General features: G+C 50.9%; 3 protein-coding genes across 7 annotated transcripts; 1 reads left to right on the top strand and 2 right to left on the bottom strand.

The window, feature by feature from the left end:
• The first annotated feature begins 530 nt into the window (after nt 1-530).
• Nucleotides 531-4,001, top strand: LOC114793675 (protein Tob2-like). Its single transcript, XM_028985772.1, has 2 exons — nt 531-725; nt 1,947-4,001. The coding sequence occupies exon 2, from the start codon at nt 2,090-2,092 to the stop codon at nt 3,278-3,280; it is 1,191 nt and encodes a 396-aa protein (XP_028841605.1). The 5' UTR covers nt 531-725; nt 1,947-2,089; the 3' UTR covers nt 3,281-4,001.
• A 2,628-nt stretch (nt 4,002-6,629) lies between these two features.
• Nucleotides 6,630-10,387, bottom strand: LOC114793680 (thyrotroph embryonic factor-like). Its single transcript, XM_028985777.1, has 4 exons — nt 10,199-10,387; nt 9,720-10,094; nt 9,294-9,514; nt 6,630-8,327 (listed from the first exon to the last, which is right to left on the bottom strand). Exons 1-4 carry the CDS (start codon nt 10,293-10,295, stop codon nt 8,112-8,114), a joined length of 909 nt encoding a protein of 302 aa, XP_028841610.1. The 5' UTR covers nt 10,296-10,387; the 3' UTR covers nt 6,630-8,111.
• A 1,223-nt stretch (nt 10,388-11,610) lies between these two features.
• LOC114793652 (zinc finger CCCH domain-containing protein 7B-like) lies at nt 11,611-20,990 on the bottom strand. 5 transcript variants are annotated; one of them, XM_028985746.1, is made up of 23 exons: nt 20,632-20,990; nt 20,487-20,561; nt 20,370-20,406; nt 19,932-20,129; nt 19,693-19,854; nt 19,518-19,598; nt 19,398-19,445; nt 19,232-19,274; nt 18,924-19,150; nt 18,588-18,855; nt 18,452-18,510; nt 17,099-17,159; nt 16,864-17,025; nt 16,569-16,774; nt 16,397-16,491; nt 14,879-15,060; nt 14,644-14,720; nt 14,350-14,561; nt 13,805-13,910; nt 13,302-13,410; nt 13,098-13,219; nt 12,844-13,013; nt 11,611-12,729 (listed from the first exon to the last, which is right to left on the bottom strand). In XM_028985746.1, exons 2-23 carry the CDS (start codon nt 20,543-20,545, stop codon nt 12,549-12,551), a joined length of 2,865 nt encoding a protein of 954 aa, XP_028841579.1. In that variant the 5' UTR covers nt 20,546-20,561; nt 20,632-20,990; the 3' UTR covers nt 11,611-12,548. The 5 variants fall into 5 exon arrangements, with proteins under 5 accessions (XP_028841579.1, XP_028841577.1, XP_028841578.1 ...); XM_028985744.1 differs by having other exon boundaries at nt 19,232-19,445; XM_028985745.1 differs by having other exon boundaries at nt 19,398-19,598.
• Between the last annotated feature and the right edge of the window lie 103 nt (nt 20,991-21,093).

A 21,093-nucleotide genomic window follows, 5' to 3' on the forward strand; every position in this document is an offset into this window, starting at 1 on the left:
CTCCAACCACAACAAACCACATATCCCATGATGCCCGGGTGGGCGCTGATTGGACGCCCGCAAGCCCGGCCGGGTCCGACCCTCCCTCCCGCGGTCCAATAGCGGCTCTGTTGCTATCACGGTCTGTATTTTTAGCAACCGCGCAGCACCGCTGTCGACTCGGAGATGTCCCGTCGCCAAAAACTAGGTCGACGGAAGACGATCGCACGAAGGCGTTTAAATCCAACGCTCGACTTTTTAACGTCGACGACGTCTAGAAATGACAACTGGCCAGGCTGTTGACTGTTGAAATCACACGAAATGTATTCGTGTTTTTTTTATTTCGTTTAATTATGCCATGAAAACAGTAATCCGTTGTCAGCATTCCGTTAGGAAGTGTAATTAAATTAACATTTCATGGCTTGGATGACCACTCAATATGATTGACCTTTTTTAAAAATCTCTTTTAATCTGTTATCACAACATAGGTTAAGGAAGTAGTTCCGGCCGGAGCCGCGTCACAGGCCGGAGGGTGTGGAGGTTGTGTTGTATAAATGCGCGCGGTTGTCAAACAGCAAAGTTTCCTCTCATGGCTGCCTGCGTTCGGACGAGCAGCCGCTGCTGGCTCCATTCATAGTTTTTAATCGGGAATCCAGCTGGGAGGGGGCCGCGTTCCGTTTTCTGGCTGCAGCGGGGTCATCCTCTTGTTCGTCCGTTTTGTAAGAAGAGGACCTTCCTCGGCCCCAGTGAGTATAAATAGCGTCTCCACGTCGCTCAGCGAGTATATATCAGGTTTTTTTCTTTAATCTGTTATTGCTCAATAAACGGGTAACCTGCATTCCTAGTTTACACATGTATTGTTCAAAGTGCACAGTATAAAACCACAAAGTTATTTGTTTAACGTTTTAAAGGTATTGCATTGCATAGTGCAGGACCGTTTAGAACCGTTTAGAGCCGAATAAAATCTTGAATCAGGCAAAATATGAAATCTGACACCATGATCACAGACCCGTCTCCCCAATCTAATTATTTATGGCCACTGGCATCTTCAGTTCTTTTTAACTTCTTACCTCCTTCATCCCCGTGGTTTTATGTTTAAGTTCTAGTTAGTTGCGACAAAAGTCGCATTTCACTTTTATTCCGCTTGCAACGTGACGCCCGCAAAGTTACGCAATGACCCCCGAGTTGACCCCCACCCCGTTTTGTATCGCGAGATAACGTCCCGTCTGTCACGACGGCCTGGCCGTGCGTCGGGGTGACATTGAATGACATTGGCCGGCCCGAGGTGTCGCCGTGCGCCGGCGTGAGCTGCTGGTTCCGCGGCGTGTTTACTTGCCTCGAAAAGGAACGACATGCACGATAAACGCGACGCGGCGCTGTTTGGATATTATCTCGACCCCATGGACCTCTCATCCAAACGCACGCCGAGTTCGAGCGGACGAGAAATTAGAGGGAAAAAATGGGAGAATTCCGACGTGAAATATGAAAGCGGAGGCAGATCGTTAACCCGGCCGGGCTGTCGCAGCAGAACCGTGTTTTGAAGGCGCGGGGGCGGGCAGGCGTGGTGACGTCACACGCGGTGCATCCTGGGAAATGTGTGCGCGGCGTCTTCCATTTTGCACGTGCGCGGGGGACTAATCAAAGATGAACCAAAAAACTCCTTCCTGTTGAAATGTTTTTTTTTATTAAGTGAAGTGATTGTCTCTTGTGACGCACAGCACACGGTACACACAGTGAAATTTGTCCTCTGCATTTAACCATCACCCTTGGTGAGCAGTGGGCACCATGACAGGTGCCCGGGGAGCAGTGTGTGGGGACGGTACTTTGCTCAGTGGCACCTTGGCGGATCGGGATTCGAACCGGCAACCTTCTGATTACGGGGCCACTTCCTTAACCGCTAGGTCACCACTGACCCCTTGTGAATTCAGAGATTTAATTGTAATGAAATGTTCCTCTTTTGCGTGTAGGCCTGAGGGTGGAAGATCACCGACGGAACTGGAGAAACCCCACCGTCACTACGTACCTTTTCTTCTCCCCAGAGCGGGTTAAGAAGATGTGATTTGTAAACCATCCGGAGCTGTTCGCACGGAGAAACCACTCTCTTCCCACCATGCACCTGGAGGTGAAAGTGGCCCTGAACTTCATTGTGTCCTACTTGTACAACAAACTGCCGCGGCGCCGTGCCGATCTGTTCGGAGAAGAGCTGGAGCAGATCCTCATGTCCCGTTTTGAGGGTCACTGGTATCCCGAGAGCCCGCTGCGGGGTTCGGCGTTCCGATGCCTCCACCTGGGATCCCTGAAGGACCCTGTGGTGGAGTTGGCCGCCAAGAGGAGCGGCTTGGACACCGAGGAGGTTCGCGCCAACGTTCCTGCGGAGCTGAGCATCTGGATCGACCCGTACGAGGTGTCCTACCAGATCGGGGAGAAAGGAGCCGTGAAGGTGCTGTACTTCGAAGACCCGCCGGGACTGGCCAGCGAGTTGGACAGGCCTGAGGCAGGAAGTGGCTTCAGCAACGGGGACCTGGAGGCCGAGGAGGTGAAGAGTTTCGGCTTCAATCCCGACGCCCAGGTGTTCATCCCGATCGCAGGCCAGGTTTCCCCGGTCCTGCTGCAGTCCCTGTCCAGCTCCCCTACGCCCCTCGCTACCTCGTCCTGCCAGGGCCTGCTCGGTTACTCCATGTCCAGCTCTCCCACCGACCCGTCGTCCAACCCCTCCAATACCTCCACCCCTTCACCGCCAAGTGCTAGCCTCCCCTTCCTGTCGTCTCAGCCGCAGCCACTGTCCCCCGTCCCGCCCGGCCCTCGGCCGCCCCTTCAGCCGATCACCTTCACCACGGCCACCTTCGCCGCCACCAAGTTTGGCTCCACCAAGATGAAGAAGTGCAGTGGCCTGGGGTCGGCCAGCGTGACCAGCATCAGCCTGCCGCCGCGCCGCTCGCCCACCGCCATGTCCCCGTCCGGCCTGCTGAAACACAAGTCCCTGTCCCTGCACTCCTTGGGAGGCCCCGCCCCCAGCCAGCTGTCCCCCAACGCCAAAGAGTTCATCTACCCCGCCCCCCAGGTCCACCCGTACCTCGACGCCGACGTCCCGGCGCTGTTCCCGTCCGCGCACCCACATCCCCGCGCCCATGCGACCTTCGACCCCTTCTCCAGCCCGCCACCCGGTCCGGCGGTCGGGATGATCGGTGGCGGTGGCGGCGCCGTGGCGTTCGTGGAGAAGTCCCCGTTTGTGGAGGGCCTCGGCGGCTACAACCTGCAGTATCCCAGCCCCGCCTTCCAGCCGGTGGTCCTGGCCAACTGAGCCGCCCCCCCCGGGAAGCTTGTAAACGTCGGGGCGGGGCGGGAGGGGGCGGGCCGGGCCGACGCATCATCATGGCGCTGAATGTTGAGCTCTCGTTCCGTATTTCGTTTCCCGAGCGCGCACTTTTAATGAAACCTCAGCATCTTAAATGCTTACGGGGTTCCCGCTCCGCGCAGTTCGTGCCAAGTCCTCTCTCCCCGAAGCCGTCGGTGGGTCGGCCCTCGTGCGGGTTCGAGGGCGACTCTGCCGCAGTGCCGTCTCTGAACGTGGCGAGACCGGCGCCATCACGGAACAGGAGGTTCCCTGATGCGGGCGGCTTGACCGCGACGTCCTTCGGTACGAGTCGGCCCATCAATTTTCTCGCGCCCACCCACCCCCCCCGCGTACAGGTTGCATTCAGCAGTGCATGAAGGTGGAGGCCCAGCGACGGAGAGATACTCCTCTGTGAGGAGCCCGCGTTCCCCCGTTTTACGGTCCTTTACGCGATATGCAGTTTCTATCGAGGTTTTTTTGTAGGGGAGGGCGGGGCGTTTTGGGGACCTCCTGGCCGGAGTGTTGTCGTTTGCTGTCGTCGTGTCCCTTGCGGGTGGTGGTGGTTGGTGTTTGTTGTGTGTGTGTGTGGGGGGGGGGTCTTTTATAATTGTGCCCGCAAGCGTCCTGCGTACCCTCGGCTCGTCCCACATCAGCGTTTAGTCACGTGCAGAATTATTACATTTATCATTTTCCTTTTTTTTTTTTTTTTTTTTTTTTAATTAACTTGAAGTGTCCTGGGTGGGAGGGTCAGTGGGTTTAAAATGGTTTGATGGGCTAGGTACAGTGGGGTAGAATTTTTTTTTTTTTGGTAATTTATTTACAATTTTCTATATTTTTCCCTGTGTTCTTTTCCAGAGGAATAATCTACATTTGTAAAAGAGATATATATGCTATAATTAAATGTATAGGTATATATTTCTTATGTTTAAATATCCTTTATTTAGTTTCATATGTGCAGTTTATTTTTGCAGAAATAAATATATGAATATATATATATAGAGAGAGAGAGATCTATGAAAGATGAGGAGGATATTAAAATGTGTTTGTGCATTGTACCTTGTGTAGAATTTTGCTGAATAAACGACGGGTAACGATACGGCCTGCGAAACCTCGGTTTCTTTTCCCGCTACTTGAATGAATGTTTTTTTGGGGGGGGTGGGGCCCTGATTGATCGACCCCGCCCCCTCCTGCAGGCCGGTAGCAATAACGTGAACCCGCCGCGGTTCTCCCTCTGCTGGACTGGACTGGTCCTGGGAACTGGGGCTGCTGGGATAGTCCTGGTCCTTCAGCGCCGCATTACTCGCAGAATGTGGAATGTACAGTTCACAGCGGGAATGTCTCAAATGTAGTTTTATATCCGAGTAATATCGAACGCCTGTTTCATTATTACATAGTTTTCTTTTTGCAATAAAGAGGTTTTATTTTGTACAATTTAACACTGCAGACTAAACGGAGCTAGTAATGAAAAATAATATTCGTGTCTGTGTGTGCTATTCCTCCTCTTCTGCTCCCCTTCATATTCCCAGTTGGAGCTGGACTTATTCGAACCTTTCACACGTGGAATGCAACGACCTTTCTCTGTGCTCCCCGTGCCGGGGTTTCTTATTGTATCGGATTTAAATACCTTTTTGTTTGTTTTTTAAGTTTGTAATAAAACTGAATGATAATGGAAGCATGGAACATAACCCACCGCTCCTGTCTTCATTTCTCTCCAATCGCTAATATCACTGATCATCAAGCGTTTCCAGTTTATCCTGCTATCAAAATATGGAATGTTCTGTGTTACCAGGGAGGGCAGGCTGATGTGGCCTGAAAATAACATCACAAGTCACATGAAATACCTGGAAATTTCCTCTAAATCGCTGTGAAAATGCAAAATTCAGCGTTGTTGCAAATGGTCACCACCTTTCCTCTGACTGAAATGTAAAAAAAAACAAAAACAATAATGTTCACGATACTCTGTTCTTTTGTCCCAGACAAGAATTCATAACTTCACGTGTAAAATATTTATAACAGTAATTCCACACCATCAAAACTGTAATCAGTGTTGTATAAAAATGTCAATTTTTGTACGATTTTTATAAAAAAACGTTTCATTATACCCAGATATAGAATGTATATAGATATAGAATAGGGTGGTAGTAGCCTAGTGGGTAACACACTCGCCTATGAACCAGAAGACCCGGGTTCGAATCCCACTTACTACCATTGTGTCCCTGAGCAAGACACTTAACCCTAAAATTGCTCCAGGGAGACTGTCCCTGTAACTACTGATTGTAAGTCGCTCTGGATAAGGGCGTCTGATAAATGCCATAAATGTAAAATAGAATGTCCTTGAACTGGGTGTACCTCAGCTGTAAAGGTCAATATTTTACACAGCTTTTACATAGCATAGGGACAATGCTGTAAAATCTAAAAGAAATATCGGTCTGTTACAAGGCCCAATATGTACAGTCCAGGCCAAAAGCCTGGACACCTTCTCATTCAACGTGTTTTCTTTATCTTCATGACCATTTACGTTGGTAGATTCTCACTGAAGGCATCAAAACTATGAATGACCACATGTGGAGTTCTGTACTTAACAAAAAGTGGAGACCTGACCTCCACAGTCACCGGACCTGAACCCAATCCAGATGGTTTGGGGTGAGCTGGACCCCAACAAGTGCTAAACACCTCTGAGAACTCCTTCAAGACTGTTGGAGAAGCATTTCAGGTGACGACCTCTTGAAGCTCATGGAGAGAATGCCAAGAGTGTGCAAAGCAGTAATCAGAGCAAAGAAACTAGAATATAAAACATGTTTTCACTTATTTCACCTTTTTTGTTAAGTACATAACATTGGACATCTTCCCATTCAAATTTTTGGCCAGTACTGTACATTTTGCAGCAAAATAGACCCTTGAACCATCAGGAAGTGCAGAAATTGGTGGGATCATTTTGAGGTCCCGGCCCTCGGTTACACACGTACGTGTACGATCATTACACAAGGGCGTACGGGTGGCAGAATATGACAAGGTCAATAAATAAGGTCACCACGGGGTCAAGTTGAATGGAATTCCTCTTTATTCATATGCACAGCGCCGGGCAGAGAATAAAGAGCAAATATTCATATTTATACATACATATAAAACAATTTTTTTTTTTTTACAAAAACGGACCTTAAAAATAAAAAAATGCACCAAATAGAACGTAAAATTTAATCTGATCTTAATATTATTGATCTCTGATATAAAGGAGGGTATTAATTATGCCTTTAATGCCTGTAAATCTGTTATGCCTCTAATGTGTTATGTAGATAGTCAGTAACGTATGCCCAGAGATCTTCCAAAAATGACAATATTTAATAGAAAAAGAACATTGAACACAGTGATAGTCTTTTATAGAGTGAATTTGCTGTACAACCCCACCATACAGTGCACACACACGCCGCGAGCCGGATGGAAGCCCAGCACACACATTTCCTCCCGACCAACGATGCAATTTAAAGCCCGGGATGGAATACCAGTGTGTGATTATCATCATTTTGCTATTGCAATATAGCATTAGCAAGTTAAATAAAGACTCCATTAAACACACACATATACACATATATATATATATATGTATATGTTTAAAAATTCTCTCCAGTTTGTGAATGACATTTTACTTAAGTACACTTAAATGCCCCAAAAATAGTCATATTTCCCAAACGTCCCTCTGTGAATGGAAGCACAGACGCCTGAGTTACTAACAGAATACAAATTGTGAACAAGAGGAAATATTGCTGCAGAGTCCATATCGATAACCTGTAGCCTGGAACAGTAGAAATGAAAAGCTGCTTCATATTCATATCTCAGTGAGGTAAACATAATGCCGACCTGTTCGGAAGAGTACAAAAAACCACCATAAATGAGCAGCTCAGGCTATTTACCCAAAAAATCCCTGCATGGCGACCCTTCTGCAGAGTTAAGAATCATCGTCATCATCACTGATCACAGTCGACGGACACGAGACGTTAAGAACGCTACGACATGACGCAAACGAAACCGGCGAGATACAAAATCTTTACTTCAAGACAGTAAAATAAAAACGAGAGCGTTAAAACGAGCCTATTTACAGATTCCTCCATCTGTCCTGACCAATCAGTGCTGCCCAGCGGCGTGACCTCTGCCCGGGGTCACGCGGAGGATAACAGTCGCTGCCTGTCTGCTTTTAGACAATTTTATTATATATGCATCACTATTCATTACTCTTGTTATAGAACTTCATTTTACGAATATTTACACAGTGGTATGTGGTTAAAAAAACTAAATCCACATCCACCCGCTTTAATCAAGGATCAGACCTTACTGTCACACACTGGTCATCGTCCCCACACACACACACAACCACACACACACACACACGCGCGTGGTGCAAAGTGAAAGGGAGGGTAAAACAGCGTGTGACAAAGAGGGGATGGAAGGAAGAGCTCTAAGTCACCATGACGATGACAACCACACACACACACACACACACACACACCACCTTCCTCATTGTGTGATCGTCTCGCAGGCGTGGTTCGATCAGCCACGTATTTATTCATTTATTCATTTCTTTTAGCCCCGCCCTCCATGAATAAATCAATAAATCATCATCAATTCGACATGTCCACGTCGTGCAGGCTTCAAAAAGAGGAGAGAGACAGTCGGTCAGACAGACAGGCAGTATCACCACGGCAACCTTTCCTAGTGTAGCTCATGCGGGGCTCCCGTCTGTAGTGAGGGGGCGTGGCCTCCCGCCCGGGGGGCGGGGATAACGTGACTTCGGAGGGGGCGGGCCTTACAGCGGCCCGTATTTGGCCTCGTAGCGGGACACGATGTTCTTGCAGCGGCCGCAGTCCTTGCGCAGCTCGGCCACCTCCTGCCGCAGCGCCGCGTTCTCCCGCTCCAGGAAGGCGGCCCGCACCGTGATCTGGTTCTCCTTCAGGCGCCGGGCGTCGCGGGAACGCTTGGCGGCCATGTTGTTCTTCTTCCTTCTGGACCAGTACTTCTCATCCTGACGACACATTCGTATTCATACGTGACCGTTCAGATGCGCACATTTATATATACTAACACGGATTTATTTTAGGAACAAGCTACAGAACATGCCACTTTCGTTCCATTTTGTGTCAGCACTTCTACCAAATACTGCAATACCACCGCCAACCACAAGATGGCGGCGCCACCACCACCACCGCAGAAAATCCCACAATAATAATAATAATATTTTACTTATGTGTTGCTCTTATAGATACTCAAAGATATGGAGGACAAAAAATAAAATGTCTCATGAATCATTTAAAATGGGACATTAAAACATCATTAATTAATTAAATAAGGCATGCATTATAAAAAAAATAAATATATTTTGTATTAATTAAATGTTATTATTTCAGAATTTATTTTATTTATATTAAGTATAGAATAAGCAGACATTATGCATTCACTCATTCCCTGATGAAATACTGTACATTTTAAGCATTTTATCATTTTGCTCAATTGAGGATGTAGGTAGGTGTTTGTTAGTAGTGGGTAACACACTCGCTTATGAACCAGAAGACCCAGGTTCAAATCCTAGCAAGACACTTAACCCTGAGTGTCTCCAGGGGGGGACTGTCCCTGTAACTACTGATTGTAAGTCACTCTGGATAAGGGCGTCTGAAAAATGCTGTAAATGTAATTGAAGAATATGACTATTTAATATCCATAATTATCAAGATTGTTGACAAAAATCTATCCCTTGGTCTGGGTGAATAATGAATATGGCCTGGCTGGCAGACATGCTTCAAAATACACTTTAAAGTACCGGGTGGTACTTCAAAAGACGTGAGGATGAGGAGGGCCAACCCTCCACCCCACACAAATCCTTTAATCCCTTAATCTCACTCACGATATCCCATCCGGAACGTTCTACAATCTTCACAGAGCAGCGCCTATCTGAATATGTGTGTAATTTACAGGAACGTGCCCTGCCACCCACCTTCTTCTCATCTGGAACAAACACCTTCTTGGCCTTCTTGATCATGGGCTGGGGCTTGAGCTCCTCCTCAGAGAAGCGGTGCTTGCGGGGGTTGAAGAGCTCTCCGCCCGGCACGCTGGACAGAACCAGGTCGGTGGGGTCCGGCTGGAAGTTCACGTCCACCTCGATCTCCTCCGGGTCCACCGGAGCCGAGGTCCGCCTGCTGCCATCCGCTTTTATGTCTGCACAAGGCCAACGAATTGAATTACTTGAGGAAGGTGAGGGGCCGCGCCGGAACCTGATACTCCTGGTCTAGGTTCATGTGACTCGTCTATTGTCACGCTACCAAGGCCTTTCTGGCGCCTTTATCTGCGAAATTCCACAATCAAGGCCATCCTCGGGTTTCTTTGGAACATGAACACCACAGAGATCCAGGAGATGTCTTACCTTCTCCTCCATCGGCAGCGTCCCCTGATCCGGACACTGGCTCCTCATCCTTCTGAGCCTCTTCCACCACTGGCTGGGATTCACTGGCAGACAGGACCTCGATGGGGGAAGATGGTGGAGGATCGTCTTCCTCGCTGCCGGGTTCTTCTTTGAGACTCTTCTGAAGCTCTTCTTCCAGGGCGACGGGGAGGCCGTTCTCCAGCAGGAACTCATCCAGGTCCATGTACTCCAGGTGGAAGTTCTCGCCGTCGTACGGGATGGTCTTGTTCCAGATGGCAGGGGTCAGGGCGGCCGAAACTCCGACGGAAGCCCCATCACCCGTCCCACCTGGAGCTTCTCCATCCTGGCTGGAGCACAGCTTCTTCTTCTCGACTCCTGGGTGCGCAGGGCGACAGAAACACAACACTGATCACGTACTCACGCCCACGTGGACACCATAATAACGCAGGAACTTCGTCCCTCTTCACCACCACGCTCACCGTCGTCGCCGTCCTCCAGGATATTCGGCGGCGGGATCTCCATGATCTTCTTCAGAACGAAGGGCAGCGGCTCAGCCTGCGTCGCTTCGACGGACATCGTGCAGACCTGGGGTGGAAGGTGGCGGAGCAGGACAAACGCGTCTGTCGTCTCGGTGCGTCGCGGAACACTGCGCGGCGGGCTCGCTGGGAAGACACGCCCCTCCGTCGACAGGCCCCGCCCCATTTCATGAATAGTAATGAGTTCCATTTCTCACGTTACAAGCACACAGTAGAGCAAAACAGGGTCTGGACATGGTTGCCAGATCTTAGAGCTTTGTTTCAGACCAATTCTTCCGAAAAAAAAACACATAGTGCGCGTTCTATTCATATTCATCTCCGCGCACCGTAAACCGTGTCGATTTGTAGAATTCTAAATAATCAGCTAAATTGGTTTACCGTCGAAATCGGCCCACACGAACGGCCAACCTGGCAACACTCACAGCCGCACTCTCCCGCCCGTGTTGAAAAACGTGACGTGGCGCCGCCTGCTGTGGGCGGGGCCAGTTCACGTGCCCAGCTGCCGGACAGCGCGGTCACGTGCGCGGGCCGTCACGTGCGGAGCCGCGGCGCTGTTTATAAACAAAAGGAGGAAGAGGAGGAGGAAGAGGAGAGAAGGAGGAAGAGGAACATTTTGTCCTGAGCTATTAAAAGCGGAAATTCTACACACGCTTTACATGCACGACGCGACAGACTCGTAGTAAAGCAGGCGTCACCATTTGAACGGCGACTGATGACATCAGAGCTACAGTCACTCGCAGCTGTCTGTCGAATTAAACGTATGCGGCTCAATATTAATATTATAATATCAACATTAAGGTGTGCGCCGCCCTTTCATCTGAGGTTTTAAATAACAAAAGTATTTTATTTATTCCGAAGAATTTATTCCGGGGCAGTGGTGGCCTAGCGGTTAAGGAAGCGGCCCCGTAATCAGAAGGTTGCTGGTTCGAATCCCGATCTGCCAAGGTGCCACTGAGGTGCCACCGAGCAAAGCACCGTCCCCACACACTGCTCCCCGGGCGCCTGTCATGGCTGCTCACTCAGGGTGATGGTTAAATACAGAGGACAAATTTCACTGTGTGCACCGTGTGCTGTGCTGCTGTGTATCACATGTGACAATCACTTCACTTTATTTTATTTTAGAATATCTGCACGAGCTGCGGTAACGAGGGTGGTAATGGCCTGGTAACACACTTGCCTATGAACCAGAAGACCCAGGTTCAAACCACACTTACTACCATCGTGTCCCTGAGCAAGACACTTAACCCTGAGTGTCTCCAGGGGGGGGGACTGTCCCTGTGACTACTGATTGTAAGGCGCTCTGGATAAGGACGTCTGGTAAATATTGTAAATGTAAAACACATACACACACGGTATACAGAACACGTCAGAAAAATGTTTATTGGCATAATTTGGTCCTTTGCCGCTTACACACACAAAAAAAAAGGATTTAGGGATAGTCACCCCCTCCGTCTGTCCAAATTGTAACATGGATCACTGACTCTTAACCCAATTAGATTAAATAAAAGCACAAAAGCAGCAGCTTATGGCGGCGTGTACATTCAGCAGCTTCAAGTCAAACGCACGGCTTGTCGGTGGCAGAAGCTCAACACTTAAAAAATATTAACACTGATTATTATTAATATTATTTCGCCTCCATCCACTTTCTCAAATCCACAAAGATCAAACTCATGGGAACTTTGTGAACCGGAGGAAACAGAACATTTCAACTTTAGAACAATTGAAGATCTTTAAACCCTATAAAGGCACAGCAAGCTCTCCCACAAGCATATCTTATTGGCATTAAAGTGTGTTTATTGGTAGATATGACTAGGGTGTGCTTTCAGAACAGTATATAATTATAGTATCTTTTGCATAGACGTGATACTGACTAAAAGGTCATAAAATAACAATTTCACTTTTAAGGAGCTTTTCACACCCTTAAAACGAAAAGAAATGTGGAAGCACCATACGATGCATACGATGTTATTAGCCAGAACCGTGGATTTTCAGCAGTATGTGATGTGGCGTGCCTTCGCGTCTCGTCCCCTTGAGACTGTATTATGGAGACGCGGAGGCGCGTTCCCACAGTGTTGTGGCTGGACGACGTCCACATATCTCCATGTCCAAGGACATGAGATATTCTGGAGGCCGGTTTACAGGGCTTAAAAAGAAAGGCACAGAATTTCACTGGTGAGGTCATTAGAGGCGTGACCTTTACCCTGAAACGTGCGTCCACGTGGCAGCCCTACTACACGAAGGGACAGGGACGTGATGAGTGTAGTATGGCTCTGCGTGTGACAGACAGGACAGCTCAGTCCTGCAGGAGGAAGCTGTACTTCCCGAAGTCCAAGTCCGTCGGGGCGATCAGCATGTCGGCGCGGGCCTTGGCCAGCTTCCGCTGCAGGAAGCCCCGCCTCTCCTTCCACTCGTCCAGCTCCTCGCCGGAGTGAGCAAAATCACAGCTTAGCCCCTCGGAGCAGCCGCCTACCAACCTGTCAATCACATAAAACAAATAATAATAATAACGTGCCATTATTAAGACACAATCACTGTTTCAGATGTATTATAAAAAAAAAGGCCCGGCCTGTGTGGGCGTGGCTCCGTACCTGGGGCACAGGGAGAAGTGGGGTCCGGGGAAGCGGTGTCCCCAGGCCAGGCTCTCCTCCTCGCCCTCGCCGCCGAACACTCGGTCCTTGTGCTTCTCGGAGGAGATGTGCTGCTGCCACTGGCGCTCGCTGTTGCTGTGTTTCCCGCACAGTCGGCAGTGGAAGCCGCTCTGTGGAGAGGAGGCGGGAGGACGGACGCTGAGCACATCCCACCACAACAAGGGAGAACAGAGGAGCTTCCGGCGCCGGTTTACCAAGGGCTCGGCGAAATCCGTCGGCATGGTGATCTGCTTCTCTTCGTCAGGCTGGGGTGGCAGTTGGTGGCTCTGGTTGGTTATCGTCAGCCACATGTCATACAGTTGCTGCATGTCCCGTACTGACAAACCGCAACAACCAGACAACATCAGTAAAGGTGTGTGTGTGTGTGTGTGTGTGAGAGAGAGAGATTAGGGACTCACGTCCATTATTCTTCATGTAGGTCCACATATCCTTCTCTTCCTGACTGTGGGCAAAGGAGCAGTTGCCGATGTAGTGACACTTCTTCTGCTTCAGCATGTGCACACAGATCTAACAAGAAAAGAATCAACGAAAGGTAGCTCGTAGTTTTAGGTTCTATTAACAAATTATTCTTTTAGTGAAAGGCAAGCGTTTGTCATATTGAAAACTCTGCAGCGCAGCACACGGTCCTCAGTATTTAACCTTCACCCTTGGTGACAGTGGGCAGCCATGACAGGCGCCCGGGGACGGGATTCGAACCGGCAACCTTCAGAATACGGGTCCGCTTCCTCACCGCTGCCCCAAATCAGCACCACCAATGGTGCCAAAGCTGTATATGGCAGTAAACTGGTGACTTTGTGTGGTTTCTGGTTCAGAGGCGCGTGTGTTAACCCACTACGCTACTCTTCTACCCATTTTAATACAATTTAATAGAAACTGAACGAAGCTTTCATGATGAACGTACATCATACTGCTGCGGGAGGTTTCTGGAAAAGGGCAGCGGGCGCACCATCACCCACTTCTTCTTCTCAAACGACTTGACAAGTAGCACCCGACGCTCCTTCGTCCAGCTGGAACAGCACACACACCCATCATTTCTTTTACTGCATGAATCGAAAGTGTATTTAAGATGCATTCTTCACTACATCACACACAGAGATATTTATAATATGTTGACTGAAATAATCTGATTCAGAAAAAAGGGAAAAGTCGTGTAATTAAAGAGTCATTCAGCCAATCAAAACGCCAGGTCAGCTTCAAGAATTAATCAGCACTTTCATGCAACCTTACATTTACGGCATTTACCAGACGCCCTTTTCCAGAGCGCCTTACAGTCAGTAGTTACAGGGACAGTCCCCCCCGGAGACACTCAGGGTTAAGTGTCCTGCTCAGGGACACGATGGTAGTAAGTGGAGTTTGAACCTGGGTCTTCTGGTTCATAGGCGAGTGCGTTACAGGCTAGGCTACTACCACCCCAATCTTGATGGATTTAAAATAAACGGCGCTCACCCATGGCGGGCTTTGGCCGTGCAGTACTTGAGCGACCGGTCCGGCTCGCTGACCAGCCCATCCCTCCAACACTGGCCGCACACGAACTTCATCTTCATGCTCAGGCCCCGCCCCCGAGCTGCGCCTCCACTTCCTGGCGAGGCGCGCAAGCCTCCTCCAGCTCCCCCAGGGGGCGACATGCTGCTCCTTGCGCCAGTGTTAGCGGGTGGGGGCTTGAGAAAGTGAACAGATTATTCAGTGGCCACATCATGAGCTTGATGATGGACCGCTGCTCTCCACCCATCTACAGCATACCTTGTGTCTGTGCATGTTCTGTTCCTGCCTGTGCCACAGCCTTTTGGACTCCTGCACCATTTCTTCATGGGTAATACCTGTAAAAAGAGAATAAAGAACATGTTCACATCTGTGGACATATTTTCCATTCAAAGCCTCATCTAAACAGGATGTCAAAGTTGAGATTCACGTCTTGGGTTAATGTGGAGAAGAACCAGTCCTTCCCTTCTGGGTTCTGATGTGTGTATGTTCCTACCAGAGTCTTGCTGTAGCACCCAGCACTTCAGCTCAATTACAGAGTGGGCGAAGGAGCAGCTGTCGTCGCGCTGGCACCCATAGCGGACTTCGTGTCGACACACGTCAAACTGGCACAGGGGGTGCAGCGGGCGGATCTTGCAGTAGCGAACCACGCTGGTCCTCACCACGTGCACCAGACACCTGCAGCGGGCAGAGGTGGAAGTGTTCACACTGGTCTCACGATTCGATTATCGGGCCTCCATTATCGATTAATCGCGATGTATCCCATCACGTTTTCTACACGGCTTCACACGATGTCTTCAAATACGCAAGTAAGGTGAGAGTCAAGACCTCATTCACACGGATGTCTGAACTACTACTACTGGTAGTAGCCTAGTGGGTAACTAGGCGGTATAGAGGGGGATAGTAGCCTAGCGGGTAACTAGGCGGTATAGAGGGGGGTAGTAGCCTAGCGGTTAAGGAAGCGACCCCGTAATCAGAAGGTTGCCGGTTCGAATCCCGATCCGCCAAGGTACCACTGAGGTGCCACTGAGCAAAGCACCGTCCCCACACACTGCTCCCCGGGCGCCGGTCATGGCTGCCCACTGCTCACTCAGGGTGATGGGTTAAATGCAGAGGACAAATTTCACTGTGTGCACCGTGTGCTGTGTATCACATGTGACAATCACTTCACTTTTACTTTATTTTATAGCGGATAACTAGGCGGTATAGAGGGGGATAGTAGCCTAGCGGGTAACTAGGCGGTATAGAGGGGGGTAGCAGCCTAGCGGGTAACTAGGCGGTATAGAGGGGGGTAGCAGCCTAGCGGGTAACTAGGTGGTATAGAAGGCGGTAGTAGCCTAGCGGGTAACTAGGCGGTATAGAGGGGGGGTAGTAGCCTAGCGGGTAACTAGGCGGTATAGAGGGGGATAGTAGCCTAGCGGGTAACTAGGGCGGTATAGAGGGGATAGTAGCCTAGCGGGGTAACTAGGCGGTATAGAGGGGGGTAGTAGCCTAGCGGGTACTAGGCGGTATAGAGGGGGATAGTAGCCTAGCGGGTAACTAGGCGGTATAGAGGGGGGTAGTAACCTAGCGGGTAACTAGGCAGTATAAGAGGGGGGTAGTAGCCTAGCGAGTAACTAGGCGGTATAGAGGGGGGTAGTAGCCTAGCGGGTAACTAGGCGGTATAGAGGGGGGTAGTAACCTAGCGGGTAACTAGGCAGTATAGAGGGGGGTAGTAGCCTAGCGAGTAACTAGGCGGTATAGAGGGGGGTAGTAGCCTAGCGGGTAACTAGGCGGTATAGAGGGGGGTAGTAGCCTAGCGGGTAACACACTCGCCTATGAACCAGAAGACCCAGGTTCAAACCCCACTTACTACCATTGTGTCCCTGAGCAGGACACTTAACCCTGAGTGTTTCCAGGGGGGGGACTGTCCCTGTAACTACTGACTGCAAGTTGCTCTGGATAAGGGCGTCTGGTAAACGATTTTCATGGCGTGAGGCGAGTGTGGACCGAACAAGTTATCTGAGGGTCTCACTTGTTGATGTCGAACCCGTGGCGAGCCGCAGCACACACGGCCTTGTGGTCCTTGCAGCGCTTGCTGATGACCCGGGGTTTACCGTCGAAACATTCCTACGAAGCACAGAGGCCAGCAGGGCGTCAGCAGGCGGCCTGGACATTAAAAGAGTCTCCGAGCGGCTCGTCCTCACCTCGCAGAGGAAGATGAACATGCCCGAGTGCAGCTGCAGCAGGCGGGCGACGGTCAGCGCCTGCCTCTCGCCGCAGCCGAGCGGCTCGAACAGCAGCTCCCTGTTCAGGGCGCCCTTCCTCTCCTGCGTCCACACGTCGATCTCCTCCTGGCAGTAGGCGAACGTGCAACTCTCGCCGTACTTGCACTCGTTGCGCTCCTGCACCTCTGCGAGACACAAATACAAGTTCTCATTAAAAGCAGGTAGATAACCAGCAAGACGAAAAAGATTATTACGTAATAGAACCGTTCATTACCTTTACAGAGCACAAAAGCACCCAGGAAGTTGTTGCGCATCGGGCGGGGCCGCACCCGCCTCCAAACACCATCTCCTCCGCCCTTTTGTCTGACCAGCAGGACGTTCCTCTTACAGCGATGAGCCGGGTCCGACAGATACTGATAGTCCAGGACTCCTGGACCTGGAAGCCCAGAAGATCCCATGTCAGTTTTCACAGTACAAGCGCAGGAACATGACGGAGGGGCAGAAGGTACCGTTCTTCTGGTAGCAGCCGGCGCAGGCCTGAACAAACTCGTGTGTGGCCGCCAGCGGGTTCTGCACGGAAAAAATAAAGTGAGCGATTTGAACGTGAAGAGCACAGAAACGTTCTTGTCTGGTTGCTGGACCTGTCTGCTAGAGTGTATCTCATGACATCAACCAAATAAGTCCAATTTGAAAATGCATCATTCAGAACTCACTATTTATTCCATTTAAACAAATCATTTATTAACATTTTTCACTGAAAGAATCACTTTCTGGGAACGTAAGTGGAAATGTACCAGTGGAGAGAGTTTGGAGATCATTTCATTACACCAATTCAGTGCCCCAATTTCTTGGAGAAATTGTCAAAACTAAAATGCAAAAACTTTTTGGGATTGTCCAGCTGTCAAAGGTTATAATAGAGTTATAGAAGTTCACAATGTGTCACAAAATATCTTTGAAAGTGAACTGATGGTCATTGAGAGACACCGCAGCACAGTGCACGGTGAAACGTGTCCTCTGTATTTAACCATCACCCTTGGTGACAGGCGCCCGGGCAGCAGTGTGTGGGGACGGCACCTTCATCAAGGGGACCTCAGTGGCACCTTGGCGGTTCGGGATTCGAACCGGCAACCTTCCGATAGCAGGTGCGATTCCTTAACCGCTAGGCCACCACTGCCCCTTTGCATGTCAAATGCCTATATAGATAATATTTGTTGGAAATATAGATCAAAAGTATTAAAATAAGTACTGAATGTCTTACTGGTAACATGGATCCCCATTACAATGGACATTTATAAAATTGAGACGGTTCCCGCGCATGTTAATCAGGGGCAGTGGTGGCCTAGCGGTTAAGGAAGCGGTCCTGTAATCAGAAGGTTGCAGGTTCGATTCCCGATCCGCCAAGGTGCCACTGAGCAAAGCACCGTCTCCACACACTGCTCCCCGGGCGCCTGTCATGGCTGCCCACTGCTCACTCAGGGTGATGGGTTAAATGCAGAGGACAAATTTCACTGTGTGCATCGTGTGCTGTGCTGCTGTGACAATCACTTCAAAAAAAAAAAAAAAAAAAAAAAAAAAAAGAAAGTGGAAGGTTTACACTGCACTGGACAAAATGGGGTGAATATGTGAATATTTTGGGTTTTTTTCGGCCACCGTGAGAGATCATGCCCTGTATGTGTATAGTTGTAACCGTACGAGTGTGAATGTATATATTCGTGTGTTAAAAATCACTAAGAGGCTTTATGATGAGTTCTGATCGGTAGCACGACTTCGACGGTCCGTGGGTGTCAACGCGTGACATCAAGTGGTCATCCGCCAATCACCTCCCATTCACTGAGTAAACAGAACCGAACGGAGCGACTTACGGTTCTAAAGGAGTTCGGAGTTCGGGCCGACGGAAGGAATTTATGGGAGACTTTTCCACCTGAGGACAGAAGAGGGAATATTGACAGACGTTCCTCCTCTAACGGGCCAGAAGGCGCGGCCGCGGCGGCCACTCACCGGGCAGGGCGAACTCCGACAGCGAGTCCAGACCCTCGCCTCCGAGCGCCAGCGTGGCCGGGGCGGACGCAGCCACGTGGAAGACGTCCAGGGCGTCCAGCGCCGCAGGCTGAGGTCGGGGGTCGGAGGTCAGGCCTGGGAAGGAGTCCAGGGAGTTCAGGTGACTGACGGCCGGGGAGAAGAACGCGGGGGGCAGCTGGGCCGGGGGGAAGGCGGGGCGCAGGGCCGCCGCAGGCAGGTGGGTCGGGATGACCCCCTGCGTCGGGTTCTGGAAGGAAAGACAAGAACGTCAAGCGGCGAAAGTCCAGAGAAGACGACTCCAGCAGCATCGCTCACCAAACCGGCCTCTTCGGCTTTAAGGACGCAGTTGTCCAGGAGGCTGTCCAGCTCGTCCCCCATCACTTCACAGTCCCCCATGGCATCCGAAACCGGAACGGAGAGCGGGACACACGGCGGCATGTCCGGGAACTTTCTGGACGCCGCGGGAGGTGGCGACGCCTCGTCGCTGACCGGGATGGGCACGCCGGGGGAGGGAGAGTGCGGGACGTACTCAGACATGCTGACTGCGACCGGGGGACAGGAACAGGACAGGGTTATCCACCGCACTTCTCCGTCCCGTGGAGGACGTGCTGTAGCGAGGCTACCTGACGAGACGTCGCTGAAGCTGTCGAGCCCGTTGGCTGGAGCCTGGAAACCAGAGCGAGTCGGGGACAATCCTGACTGTAGGGACACAGTTTTCCCGACCGGAGCTCGGACAAACTGCCGCATATTGGTGATTAATGTACGGGACGATGCGAGGGTCGGACGTACCTCCTCGCTGGTCGGGGACACGTCACCGTCCGTCTCTCGTCCCTGGTCCTGCGGGGAGCCCAGCTGGTAAATGGGCTGGACCTCGGCGTGAAAGTAACGGGGTCGGGGTGTGTGTCGTACCTGTACACCGGCGTACGCCTTGCGGTTCTTCAGGCCAAGTTTGTTCGCCAGATCCTGGGCCAGTTCGTTCACTGTCGCATCCTAACGCGCGAGAAAAGTGGAGCGAAGTTGAAACGCGGCGCCGCGGTGGAGCGTACGGATGCCTTCAGGCAGGAGAAGCGAGAGGGCGGAGGACCTGAGGCGCGCCGAGCAGGCAGCGCGTGGTGCAGTCGTACGCCTCCGTCAGCTGCCCACGTTCCCTCAGACACAGGGCCTTCCTGTACAGGGCCTTGCCGCTGCCGCCGCCGCACAGCGCCAGGGCGCGGTCGCAGTCCTGCAGCGCCCGCTCCGGCTCCCCCTGGGGGTCACAAACCGAGCCGACGTCACCGCACGCCCGCACGCACGCAAACACGCCGCACGCAGACGGCGCCTCACCAACTTGTGATGGGCGGCGGCCCTGTTGACGAACAGGGTCTCCATCAGGGCAGGGGGCGTGGTCAGGCCCTCCGCCTGGGCATAGTGCGCCACGGAGATGGCTTCGCTGTAGTGGCCCCGGGCCAGCCTGCACTCGCCCTCGCGGAAGGTGGCGTTGCCCTCGTCCAGCAGGTTACACACCAGCTGGATCAGGAATCTCTGCAAGACCCACAGAAGCAGAACGTCCACGTGAACCAAAAATACCAATGAGACTGGACACCCAGAACATTCTGTTCTACTCGTCTGGCCAGTTGACCAAGAAGATGGTTTCCAACTAAAGGATCACAGAAGGCGTGTGACGGTACCAGAAGTTCCTGGTTCCTGGCCAGGAGACCCTAATCCGCTCCACCCAACCAAGACTTTCTAAAACGTGAAGATAAAGGAACCGTGAAACTGTACCTCGTAACCTTCAGGTTCTGGATAAGGCAAGGACAACCTGCGAGCAGACAAGTGGCGAGTCAGATGCGGAGAATTCACAGACAAAAACGACTCTTATCAGCAGTTCGTCCAACGTACTGTATGAAAGTCAGCGCTTTCAGGATGTCCTCTCGGCGCCTTTGTCTCTCCAGGTCCATGGCGCACCGAGCCCACCTGCAAGAGAAGAAACTCGGCTTCAAACCTGCGCCTCGAGTCCTCGAACTCCTCCGTGTCTCCGGCCTACCTGTTGACCAGGAGGAAACCGTCCGCTTCTCTCTGAAAGTCTGCTGATGTGATTTTGACATTTATACACGCCTGATGAAACTTTTTTTTCCCCACCTGTAGCCCTCCAGCCAGCGGAGACACCTGCACACGCCTCACAGCATCGCGCCTACCTCACGCCGCAGGACCGGGCATGTGTCCGGGCTCTCCCGACTCCTCTTTCACTTTCACACTTTTCTCAGACTTCCGCCTGTCGCGCCTCGTCATTTCGGGCGGAACGATCGCCGGCGAACCCTGCGCGGAGACGTGCAATGCTAACAGCTAACACTTTTAATAAACGAAAACAAATATGGCAATAACAAAGCAAAATATGACTACAGTCTCCACTAAATGTCATTCAATTGCATTACTATAACTACTGTAAAACAACGCTTTTTATAAAGACTACAAATCCCAGGAGCCAACCTCAAATCCCGCGGTGCAT

Source organism: Denticeps clupeoides, chromosome 7 (assembly GCF_900700375.1).
Source record: "Denticeps clupeoides chromosome 7, fDenClu1.1, whole genome shotgun sequence".
Taxonomy (NCBI): domain Eukaryota; kingdom Metazoa; phylum Chordata; class Actinopteri; order Clupeiformes; family Denticipitidae; genus Denticeps; species Denticeps clupeoides.

Bases quoted from the DNA above. Each gene is read 5' to 3' on its own strand.
- LOC114793675 (XM_028985772.1), top strand. From the start codon at position 2,090: ATGCACCTGGAGGTGAAAGTGGCCCTGAACTTCATTGTGTCCTACTTG.
- LOC114793680 (XM_028985777.1), bottom strand. From the start codon at position 10,295: ATGTCCGTCGAAGCGACGCAGGCTGAGCCGCTGCCCTTCGTTCTGAAG. The intron at 9,515-9,719 runs GTAAGACATCTC...GGCCTTGTGCAG, and splicing joins CGCTGCCGATGGAGGAGAAG to ACATAAAAGCGGATGGCAGC. The intron at 8,328-9,293 runs GTGGGTGGCAGG...ATGTGTCGTCAG, and splicing joins TTGTTCCAGATGAGAAGAAG to GATGAGAAGTACTGGTCCAG.
- LOC114793652 (XM_028985743.1), bottom strand. From the start codon at position 20,545: ATGGACCTGGAGAGACAAAGGCGCCGAGAGGACATCCTGAAAGCGCTG. The intron at 16,775-16,863 runs GTAATGAACGGT...TGTGTCTCGCAG, and splicing joins TGCTTTTGTGCTCTGTAAAG to AGGTGCAGGAGCGCAACGAG. The intron at 13,220-13,301 runs GTGAGTCCCTAA...GCGGTTTGTCAG, and splicing joins CTACATGAAGAATAATGGAC to TACGGGACATGCAGCAACTG.